The sequence below is a fragment of the Cygnus atratus genome, chromosome 2 (genome assembly GCF_013377495.2).
Source record: "Cygnus atratus isolate AKBS03 ecotype Queensland, Australia chromosome 2, CAtr_DNAZoo_HiC_assembly, whole genome shotgun sequence".
In the NCBI taxonomy this organism is placed as follows: Eukaryota; Metazoa; Chordata; class Aves; order Anseriformes; family Anatidae; genus Cygnus; species Cygnus atratus.
Genome location: NC_066363.1, coordinates 30737654 through 30749924, shown reverse-complemented (window position 1 = coordinate 30749924; position 12271 = coordinate 30737654). Strand labels below are relative to the sequence as shown.

The window sequence follows — 12271 nt, the reverse complement described above, 5'->3', positions numbered from 1 at the left end:
AGAACTCAGGTTTCTTAAGGCATCTCTTTTCCCATGTTTGTCTTCCTTCCTCATCAAAGCAGAAAAAGTGCTACTATAAACCAGGAGTAACATGGGTGAAAACAGACAAGAAAGGAGTAGGAAACATTTTGACACCTTATGGAGGCTGGCAAAAGAGAATTGAAATCACTACAAAAGCCAATTTTTTATTTTATTTTATTTTTTTAATCAGAAAACACTGATTCAGTAAAGCTGATGCTTGCTGTGGAAGTATATAGTATTTGCCATCTCCCCCCCATTCAAAACCATGGGACCTATTTCCAAATCACAAGAAAGCATGATTTTAGTAGGACACTCCTGTGCTGTGTGCAGGTCCGAGCTTCTTTAGCTTTGACTTCTGCTCTGTTTTCTTTAATTAAAAAAAAAAAAAAAAAAGGAAATTGTGGAGGCTTCACTCTTTCATGAAAAGGAATCCTGTTTCTGGCACCAAGCCATCCACAGCCCATTGGCTGTCAGTACCAGGTGAGCTATTGTGGCCCAGTCCGGAAGTCCTTACCTCCATCAACTCTTACCTAGGAAGACAGAAACAGTCTTCTATGCTTTTTGAAATGTAAGTAGTCAATAAGGAGATTAAAAAAGATTAAAAAGACAAGTAACATTAATAAAAATACATACAAATGTATGTACTCCTTTTAAGAAGCAGTACACCTGTGATTACCATATCAATATCAAAAGCTTATCTTGAAAAACCATATCTTGAAAATCTAGAGGACATATATGTCTCTTTAAGCAAAAACTATTTAAGACAAAAGTCCAATGGGTGGCAGTTGAAAGTATCTAATATCTTTAGGACAATGTGATAAATAAGTGACAGCATTAGACAATAGATAAGATATTCAAGTGGACAAAAAGTAACAGTTTTTAAAATAGAGTTTACATTCCATATGAGGAAAAAAATCTTTACAATGAGAGTGGGGATGCACTGGAACATGTTGCCCAGAGAAGTTGTGGATGCCCATGGAAGTTGTACTTGGAAGTGTCCAAGGCCAGGCTGGATGGGATTTTTGGGCAACCTAATCCAGTGGAAGGTTTGGAACCTTGGTCTAGTTCCAACTCTGGTTGGAACTAGATGATCTTTAAGGTCCTTCCAAACTATTCTATGATTCTGTATTCAGTTAGTGAATTTAGTAATCTGTTCCTTAAAACTGAAAGGTATTTTCTTGATCAAGAAATAAGATTTTGATTTTAAAAAGCATTTTAACAAAATTTAGTTGACTGTAATGTGTACAAGTCTTTGCAATGGGAAAATGATTTTGTTTTTGTGGCTATTTTGTGGAGTAGGAGGATTACTGCTGGCAAGTAAAAAAAATAAAATACAAAATAAAAACATTCCCAAGGCCCTAAGTTTGCAAAGGTGTATATTTGTCCTTAATTTAGTGTACGGTGAATAGTTCCTATAAGGTCCGTGAGTAATGAGTTCAACTTAATGCGTAGAACTTTTCTGGAAAAAAAAAGGTATAGAAGTGCTATCAAATGGATCACAGTGGAAACCAAATGTGATTAACTAACTTAATTTGCTGGACAAGATAAACGTATTTGGCTTTTTTTTTGTTGTTGTTGTTGCTTTGTTTTTAAATAGATAGAGTCATCAGTAAAAGGTAAAATCAGTAATCTAATGCATTGAGTATAGTTGTGAAATTGTAGTCTCTCTTGAATTTTTCACTAGAAATTCATTTTGAATTCAAATAGCACATGTCAACCAAACCTTTCAATTTCATTTTCTGTATTCTAATATGTGGGCTCATTTAGTGAAAGAACAATCTTATTTTCTTTAATTCAGTCACTTAATTCAGTGCACTAATTGCACTTTGCACCTTCAAATCATAAACACACACATCTGTCCTATTCAGGTTACAAAGGATTAATATAAATTCCCAAGCCTTTCACAAGACTTTTGCAAAAAATCATAAAAAATCATGAAAAAAATGGACCTAATTTACGGGTGAGATATGCAGCCACTCTCCTAGTCTGATATTTAAGATTATATCTGATAACGGAGTGACCCAGATGATTCATCTGGGATTGCTAGAAACAGGTCGCATCATCTGACGTTCTATTGGCTTGTAAGAGTTGGATTTTCTCACTGTTACGAAGATACGTGAAATTATTCTAAAATGAACTGGAAATGAGCCAATCACTGAGTTGCATAAAGGAAAAAAAATGTTTTTCAAAAGAAAGTTGTGGTCTCATTCCTGATAGATGATGGTTGTTCTTTGTTTATTTCTTTGTTTGTTTTTATTATTATTATTATTATTATTATTATTATTCAGAAAATCATTATTCATCTGCCACAAACTGAAAGTCAAGCATTTACTGTGGAAAGCAAAGGAAAGAGAAGGAAAGCAAATAAATCAATAAATACTAGGGAGTTAAAAATACGTTATTTAAGGTAGACAGGGCCTTGGTAGGTCCAGATAGAATATGTACACGATACAGACAATAAAACTCTGCCATGATTCTAAGAAGCAGATCTTACTACTTCAGTCCAGACTGTGTGCCAAAATAACTTAATAGATTTTCTGACCAACCTAGAGGATGAAAGTCTTGTCATCGTTGCACTTTTCAGAGAGCAGAAAAGTACAAAGCTAACATCACTGTCACTAAGTGAAAATACTAGTAATAAGTGCAAAATGTCTTCCACTTTTCCCTGCTTCACACCCCCATTAAGAGGGAAAAAAATCTTTCTAGACATTTAAAGTATCTTCTTTTTGTTTTAAATAAGAAGAATAACAAAGAATGAAAATAAAACATTCACAAGAGAGCACAGTGCTCCTATCCTGTCAAGTGTTGTGCCTGCACTTGAACACTATTTAATCACTGTTTATATAAAAATATAGAGTCATGAAGCTCGGAGTTCTTTCCTTAGCACCTATGACCTTAATGGTGATAAGAAGTGCCAACTTTACAACTTAGTAGCACCAGGGTGAACCTCCCAATTTAAACTAAGTTTTAAAAGTACTCCTTAGCAGTTTTTTATATCTGAGCCTACCTAGCAGTGCCCTGACATGGTAAGTTTTTAATTCTTGTCTAGCTTCTCTTTTAACTAAACTGCAGAATAAAGAGAGACTTAAAAATATCAGTCATTTAAATGAGCTTGCTTAACACATTCAGCAGTTCACCATTCTGTGATCATTTTCATTCAAGAGCAATCTGTGCAGGGGAACTATTCCCTTCCATTGCTGGAGATGGGTCACTTGTGAGGCAAGAAATGAAAAGTTTATGGGACAAGAATGTAACCAGGAACTTGACTTGTCATCCTAATTATTAAGTCTTTGAGTTTGAGCACTGGCTTCTGGTCCTCGCACCAAAGATTCTTCTTGCAACAGACAGCTATGGGTCGCAGTAGTGGGTCTGACTATTATTAATCTCTCTGCAGAAACCCTAAAACCAAAAATCATACTCAATAATTTTATTTAGATGACTCATGTCAATTGTGTCTATGGAGAATTATGAAGATGAAAGTAAAATGAGCTACTTAGAGATGCAGCTTATTTCAGTACTTTTTGAATACTGCAGAAAAATGTAAACAACCTATTTACCAAGTAAAGTTAATAAAATAATGAAAGAATACCACAATAATGTGGACATAAGTTAGAGAGATCAAGCCCTGTAGAAGCAAACAAACAAAAGATATCTAATTTTCCATCTCTTTAGCGTTGTTTGCACATATTAACCTTGGGTTTTGCTCATAGCTTGTCCTTATTGAGAATCTATTTTAATCAGTTATGGCTTCAAAAGTAAAAGAAAATATGAAAGGCATTTATTTATTAAAAATACAAGGTGTAGGATGCTGACTATATTTTTGTCTTTTTAAAGAGAAGGGCGAAGAGCTGCACTTGAATATATTTTGGTTTGTTTCAAGGCTGGCATATGATTTCTTGCTTTTTTTTTTTTTTTTTTTCTCCTCCCCTCCCCCCCCCCCCCCCCCAATTTCCAGCATGTATTTGTCAAGCTGATGAAAAATACTGAAATTGTATAGCAATTTTTCTCTTTGATTTTGTTTAAAATCCTTAACTTGATATATGACTGAAAGAGTGGCTTTCTCTGTGCTCTGCTATTTGTAATGCTGCAATTAAAACAATAATCCATTAGTGATGGTTTTCTTTCATTTTAGTGGACAACCTGATTGAAACATCTTATATATCCTCATCTTTCCTACAGGAGGACTTCATTAGACATTTAAAAACAAACAAAAAAAAGTTGCATCCACCTATTGAAAGTGTTAGCTGAAATATTCATCTCAGATGTCAATTTGATTCAAAGCTTAACCCGTTTAAGGCATAAACCAATGAAAAGTGACAACAGTAACTGCCTTCAAGATAATTTATTATAAATACATTTCTAAAGTCGGTGTGTTTATTATATAAACATACCCTAAACTTGACTATACATTAAAACTAGGCTTTTACCTCCCATTCCTAAAATACAAATTTATCAGAAAATCATCCCCCTATGAAACTCTTTATGATCCCAACAGGCCTGATTCCTTTAGCTTGTTTTATTTCCAAACTATAAATATTGTTTTTTTCGCTCCTCAGTGTGGAAATTTGGACACATCCATTTTACATGCTTACTGGAGTAGAAAACTGCCTAATCAGATAGGAAAACAGTTGGCAATGTATAAATCAGGGTTTGCCGAAGATTTCAAAGTGTGAAACTGGGCAGACAAGCACATATCCTAGGAGTTCTGCCTTTCCCTAGCTTCCCTGTAGAGATTTCACATGGCAAATATGATCACGAGGGCCATCTGTATAAATACATGGGTGTGTTGTCCTGAATTAACACAGCAGCTCTATTGAGGAATGTTATTAGGGTCTTATTTTTAAATTTCCCCACCAGACTGTCTGAAATATAGATTTATGTACTGAGAATAAAAATCTTATCTGGATTTTGATGAGGAAATCAATTGTAATACCTGTTTTGCTACCAACTAGTCTAGCAAAAACCCCAGAGTTAAGTTCAGAGTGCTCCTTAGTGATGCTCAAGTGATGAATTTACCTTCTCCTGTCCTGTAGATCAGTTACACTACAATCTTGAAAGTCATGCTCTGCTACAAATGGCTTTTCATATACTTGAAAAAAAAAGTTAAACTTTTTATTTACCAATGGTTTTACTGTAACATTGCCTACTCTACTCAGACGACATTCCTTCCTAACATTCATGTTGAAAGAGAGTTAAGCAAAGATTCATGTTGTAGTGGTGACAGGAGGAGTTGTTACACAAGATGTAAAGTTTCCCTTGGATTTCATGTCACGATTTTTTCTCATTATTTAAACAAGAACTACATTGAAGTGGTGCAGGTACCAGGCAATAAAGATTTCCCTTGGTGCTGACAAACTCTGAGACCGCAAATGGAGGTGCTTACATGTTGCAAGAGATATTGCATAATGTTCTTTTCCTTTAAGTTAGGGATTGCTGTCACAACGGAAACATCTTTATATAAGAACCACTACTATAGAAAAAAGATTTATTTCTCATTCAGTTATATGTGGAAAAATTTCTAAGCCTGCAGATTTTATCCTGTCTTGTTTTTTAAACTGCTCTTGGAATTGCTTCAAGTGTTCTCATAATAATTCTGCTTTATTGTTTAGAAATACCTCAGTGCAATAACGTAGGAATATGTTTTTTTTTGTTGTTTTGTTTTTTTCAAGAAAAAAAGAAAAAGGAGGAATATATGTTTTCAGGAGAGATCTTATAAGGCTTTTATGAGTGATTTACATAAGACACCTACATATCAGATCCACAGGTATTTTATCAAATCCATTTGTAAGGTTTTGTCATTTTTTTTATTTTTATTTTTTATTTTTTGGCTATGGGATGTTAAAACATAAACAAAGCAAACGGGAAAATAGTTTTGCAGGATTGCTGCAGTTCATCTGTGGGTCACTGGCATACGAGCTGAGGTGCACATGATGTGTTAATTGAGAGGAAAAATTGGAGGCAGGGCTTGATTTAGGTGTCTGTATCTAGGAGACAAACACAACCATAACCCCTCTCTCCACCTCCCCCAGCCATATTGGTCAAAATACTGATAAAATCATACTTGGACAACAGTTGAGGTATTTCAATTTAGTTATAGTTATTTTTCTGTTTCTATTTTCTAGTAAATAACTATTTTTCTAATAGTTATTTTTCTGTCTTCCCAAGATAACTGCAAGATGTTGATATAGACAAGAATATTTTATACTCACAAGTAGACTCCTTTTCCTTTCAATAGTATGAAAAGGATTTGCAGTAAAGTCAATAGAGATATTGGGCAATGACATTTCCATTATACATTTTTTAATTTTGAAACTAATTTCCAGTAAAATGATCTGAAACAAAGTTTGTACGTGGACTCTTGTTACACCACATTAAATCCTGTTATGAGTGAATCCCTACAAAGTCCAGTCCTTTCACTGTGATTTCAGTAGGCTCCTTTCAGCCTCACATAACAGGGTCATAGAGCACAGAATCTTCCCTGGCAAAAATTATCTTATTATCCTACCCTTCACAATTTACTCTGATGAAGGATCTGCTCGTAGGAGTTTTACCTGTGGTAAGATGGCAGAAGATAGAAAAATTCAACAAAAATCAACAAAAATGTTCTTCACATCGTGGTGCTGTAGGAGGCTTCAAAATCCACCTTTCCAGAGGTGATATATTTCTCCTCGTTGGAATGAATTATATCCCTTTGGAACCAGAAGTTTTTCAGTTATAACAGCTTTTTTCTTCTATTTTAGAAATGTTCAAAATATATAGGAGTAAACTTACTGATGGCAAAGCAAATTTCTAGAAATAGCATCCTGTACCATTTTAAATATCTGATGGAAATGTATTTTTGATGCGTTTTAGCCAAAGTATTGATTTATGTATTGCTAATTTCAACATGCTGGATCTTTTCTTGTCAGGTACAGAGTACTGTGCCACCTCTGATCTTAAAAGTCATGTGGTCATCATTGTTATCTCAGACAATATTTCTATCAGCATGTAGCTAATATGTCACTTAATGGAGGTAACCTTGCTGAATCAAAGTGGGCCCAGGCATCAATCACTCATGATGCTGAAGGCAAGATGTTTCAGGAGACTTATAATTGTCACCATCCCCAGAAAAGACTGTATGGTGGGCTCTTCACTTTTAAGTGGATGAGACACATTTCATTTTCCAAAGGAAATGCTTTCTCTAGGATTAGCCAGAAGTATTCATTTAAAATTGTACTAAAACTCCTGAGATCCTCAGGGAAGCTCAAAATGTAAAGTTTTACTTCATCATACCTAAGTATTATATGAACTTTCAGAAGAATGACTTTTAATTTAAAAATATGAAATTAATCAGGTGGATATTGAATACTTCAAGGCATTCATTCTGAGGACATTTTATTATAATTTACCTGTAGGCTAAAAGTGAAGACTGCTATCTCTTAGTGATTCTCTGCACTCCTGGCATAGATTTAGTTTATTTTTACCAAAAAAAAAAAAAAAGTTGTTTAAATAGTTAGCTAAAAATATACTGAAACCAAGTAGGTCAAAGTTAGGTGTAGTCTGAGAGATAAATCCTTGTTCTCTTAGGTGTTGGACTGTAGTTCAATCCAAGACATTCATCTCATTAAATTAATTTAGTGGTTACATCTCACGTAGTTTAAAACAGTGGGATTTTCTGCTTGAGAGAGGAGGGAAATTAAGCTAGCATGAATGATGAATTGTTTCTCACCTTTAGGTGGTCTTTTAAAGCTTGAACTTATTTTGAGGGAGTATTGAGAAATACAAATGGCCCTATTTATGTTGTCCTTGGCTTCTGATTTAAACAAAACAAAACAAACTTGTCCCAGTGTTCTGCTTTTCCAGCCAATGTGTGCAGGATTTTGAGACAGATGCTCCAGATGTTACAGTTCTCTCTGTCTGAAGAATCTTCTCATTTCTATACTCCTTTCTTTACAAAAATGTTCTGCTTAACCTGATAATTAGAAGTTATTTTTGTGTTATGAAAGGCAAATATAAACAAAATTGTTTATTCATTTAATTATTATATTTGCTTTATTCACAAAGATTTAAATTCATGTGATGAAATGTCCTGTGTCTACTTTTTGAGTCCAGATCTACTTTCTCTTGCACAAATGGAACTGAAAGTAGACAGAAATGGAACTGGTATCTTTTAGAACTTTTATCAGTAAATTTTATATGAATAAAATCTTTGTATGTTTAGTTATTTAAAAGAACAGGCCTGCTCTCGTGAGTAATGAGTGGCTGCCTATCTACTTAGTGTGTTACCTGCCAGTATTATCTCTATTTATATATTACAGATCACTCATGTCTACAGGATGAGTATTAAAATTATAATTATTATTTTTTTAAAGTGGTAGGTTCTGTGTTTTGTTTCCTAAGGTATAAGTGTGTAAGTATTTTATTTTTTTTAATTTTATTTTATTTTTTATTATTTCTCTTTTAATTGAAAGACATTATGGTCATAACCAGACATGGCAAATAGATACCATTTTGTGATATATTCTGACCACAAACACTTTTTACTCATCCAGTGATTGCATCTATTTTTGACTGATAGTTCTGTGTTTTGGATTAAGGAATAGTTGCTATGTCTGGGTATCCACATGCTTTTATTGAGCTAACCAAAGTAAAAGATTTGAAGTTAATGCTAGCTTTCCTCTGGCTCCATAATACAGGCAAATACCTCATTTAGCACAAAACCCTGCTCATACAAACTTAACTCATCAGCATTTTCTGACAATACTTGAATCATTAGAGTGAGTTTATGGCAATCAACACTTTCTGGTCTGTTACTAAAAGGATCAAGGCTGGATTTCTTGTACTGTTGAATCGACTTAGCTTGCAGGTTCACTATGAATTTATACTGGTCTAAGTTGCTGCTGCTACTTTCTTACGCCTCTAACTCATGTATTTGTGCTCATATATTGGATCAGATTCAGGAACTGATCCAGTTAAACTGATTTTAAAAGAAAAAAAATAGTATCAGTTCCCTAATGAGGTTTGTTGTGCTGCTTCTGCTTGGGTAAAAGAAGGGTATTGACAAGCAGTCAAAGGTACTGAAGGAAGAAGTGGTTGTTTCTGGGTCAGTGCCAGCCATTTTGTGAGGCAGAGTGTTCATGTCTTAAAGACTTACACTGGAACTTGAACAGTGCCAATGGATACAGATAAATATTGTGAGTGAAATGATCTGTATAGAATCATGAAGTAATAATAAAAGATAAAAAGAAAATATGATGCTTGATCAAAAAAAATATATATATATTTAACTTTCATTTGACTAGATTTCACTTTTTGTTGTTGAAAATCATTGTAGCTCACACAGTGAAAAGGTTGAGGCAAAAAATTTGCATTCTCATCTTTTGAGGCTAGTCTCCTGAAGATAATAATCTTCTATATGCCTTTCATCCTCCTCTTTTCCCTCTTTCCTATTGATTTTATACAGTATTTTCAAACTTATATAAACGTTACTTGTTTTCCAGGTTGTCACCAATATTGGTCCTTTGGAGTGGATTCTTAACACTCCCAGTCATCACAGAGTTCATCACGGTAAGTGTTTTTTCTCATGGTCAGTTTTTGTACTGTAATAAAAAAGATTTAAAATTTTATTTTAGTTTTATACAAGAATTTTAATTTTGATCATTGCTTCAAAAATAGCCCTTGTTACGTTAGAAATTGCACAGTATTAAAAGAAAAAATGTTTTTAGAAATTAAATTTAGTTTTTAAATCTTTACATTTGAGATAAATTACCGAGCAGAAGTTAAGCCTAGGTAACATGAGATAATTTGAAGATTTTGAACAAAGTAGTTAAACACTTGCAAATATGAGGAATGATAGAAAAATATCTCAACTTCCCTGACTGCTAAAACATGATCATCTTATCGATCAATAACAGATGCTCTTGTATTCAAATTCAAACACTAAATATGCAAAAATACGTTTTTCTTTTTGAAGTAGAGCTGTTAAATGTTTTAGTAGAATTTAGTTCCAACTGTCTGAATTTTTGAAAAATATCACTTCACACTTGTATATGGCAGCTGATATGACTTTCCATCAATATTCAGAACCATTAAAGACAGTACTGAACATCTAAATTTGATTAATAACTCCAATGCATCATAAAAAATGCCATGAACATAGCTGTGGAATAAGAGTGGGTTTCATAGATGCCATTAGCTCATTCAGCGTGCATAGATAACAAGGAGAAATGTAATAGCAGCATGGAAGAGCAAAATAATTTGAAACAGACTCAAATGCAGTCATAGGTACAGAGGATGTTATTAATATTTATTATATCCTCCGTGTGTAAAGTGTTTATGGCACTGTAGACTTTTTAAAAAGACTGTGGTGCTGTAAGTGTCTAATCCTTAAAATTTGCACAAGTACTGGTAATCCTGGAGGGAGACACTCTGCTCTTGTTTGCTCTGCTGTAAATCCAGACTAATCCTCTGAGCCTGATCCCGATCAGAGTTGAGCAGAATCACTCCAGAGCTGATCAAGTGTTGTACAGTTGTTCCAAACAAACTCCGTAAAGTTGGGGGTATTTAAGCAGTGTAAGCAATGAGGGTTTTCTCATACTTTTGATAGGATGGCTCATATACAAATGCATTCCCTAGCAAATAGATAAAAGGATCATCTTGAAGTTAATAATAAAGACAGGATCAGACACATGACATAGAACATAGACAGACGAAAGCCATTAATGAGATGATTGTGCAAAAATATATCTGGTATATATTTGCTTAGGTATAAATTGGTGAGGTGATTTTTTTGTTTGCTCTTCAATTTTCCTTTTTTAAATATATATTTTAGCTAAATTTACTTTCCAAATAAATCTTTTTATTTCACAGAAATTTGGGATATGACACATTTGATCTGTATATTTGAATCTGAGTAGAAAGAGAGTTATATGCCTAATAAGAAAAAAGACATTTTATAGACACATAAAAGGTAGCTAACCTACTACAACTTAAAACTAGATTAGAAGTTGATGCTAAGATTTCCCTTCATATTTAAGTCACACATATTCTTATATATGGAATGACTTGCCAATGATTTTCATTACAGGCAGAAATCCTTACTGCATTGACAAAAATTATGGTGGCACACTCATTATCTGGGACAGGATATTTGGTAGGTAAAACAAACAAACAAAAATGTTCTTCCTTATCTTTAGTTAGTTTGTCAAACAAAAATAAGTATACTTTTAATTTGATTGTTGGTTGCTCTTTTTTTTCTTTTCTTTTTTTTTTTTTTTTTCCTTCAGGAACATTTGAAGCAGAAGATGCTAAAGTTGTATATGGCTTAACACATCCAGTAAATTCATTCGAACCCATTCTGCTCCAGGTGCAGTTTGTATCAGTTTGTATCACTGACTGGTATTTTCAACAGCCACTGATGTTCAGAAAAACTCCTCTCTTAGGCACAATTGAGGTTAACTCTGTATTGCTGCGCAAGTCAGTTAATCTATCTTCATTTATTAATCTTAATTATTTCATTACAAAAAAAAAAAAATCCACTGGCTGCATTGAACATATATAGAGCATGTAGAGCCATAATGAAAGTACAATACAGTAAAATTATTAACTAATTATGATGGAGATGTAACAGGTCTGTGATTTACCCACTGAATGATGTCCAGTTTGCCATTCACAGAGCAATATGCAGAGAAGCACAGATAGAAAAAAAAAAACACTGTTGTTTATGTCTTCTCTAAATACTACTATTTCATAAATAATCCCATGGTGTGATATCTTTACTATCTATTTTTATCTGTATTGAATATTTCCTCTTCAAGATACTACAGAATGATTTGTGTTGACAGCATTATATATCATGGTTTCAACAAAAGCTGTAACACAGTTTGAATGCAGTTTAAAAATGAAGAAAAAAATCTTAGTATGATGTTTCTTGGTGGAATTCTTGGTCCAGGCTCCTCTTCAGCTGGATAAAAATTCTCCATAAAAACCTCAGAGACTGAGGAGTAAATAAGTCCCCATTTTCTTCATGGGGACTTTTCATACCCCATGAGGTATCTCAGTGAATGAGATTCTACCCAAAGGGGTGTCTGGGCTGGATGCTGGAAGGATGGCCACAGTCTGTGCAATTATATATGTTCCAGACAGAAGCTAAGGAATTTAGGAATTGATAGTATATCATGTCAAGGTCCCAGTAACAAAATTCTAGTTTAAAACCACCATAAATATAGCTATACAAAATACCATTAAATACTATGGATTGCTTACAAGAAAG

The 12271-nt window shown here is 33.7% G+C and overlaps 1 protein-coding gene across 4 annotated transcripts in view; it reads left to right on the top strand.

Annotated features, from left to right (window-relative positions):
• AGMO (alkylglycerol monooxygenase) overlaps window positions 1-12271 on the top strand; it is a 198693-nt gene that overhangs the window by 87646 nt on the left and 98776 nt on the right. For all 4 annotated transcript variants that reach the window (XR_004781078.2, XM_035562512.2, XM_035562511.2 and 1 more), the window contains exons 6-8: window positions 9501-9567; window positions 11087-11152; window positions 11286-11365. Coding sequence is in view for 3 of the 4 variants with exons in the window: in XM_035562512.2 (XP_035418405.1) it covers window positions 9501-9567; window positions 11087-11152; window positions 11286-11365 (213 nt within the window). In the remaining variant the exon portion in view is untranslated. The remainder of the gene's footprint in view (window positions 1-9500; window positions 9568-11086; window positions 11153-11285; window positions 11366-12271) is intronic.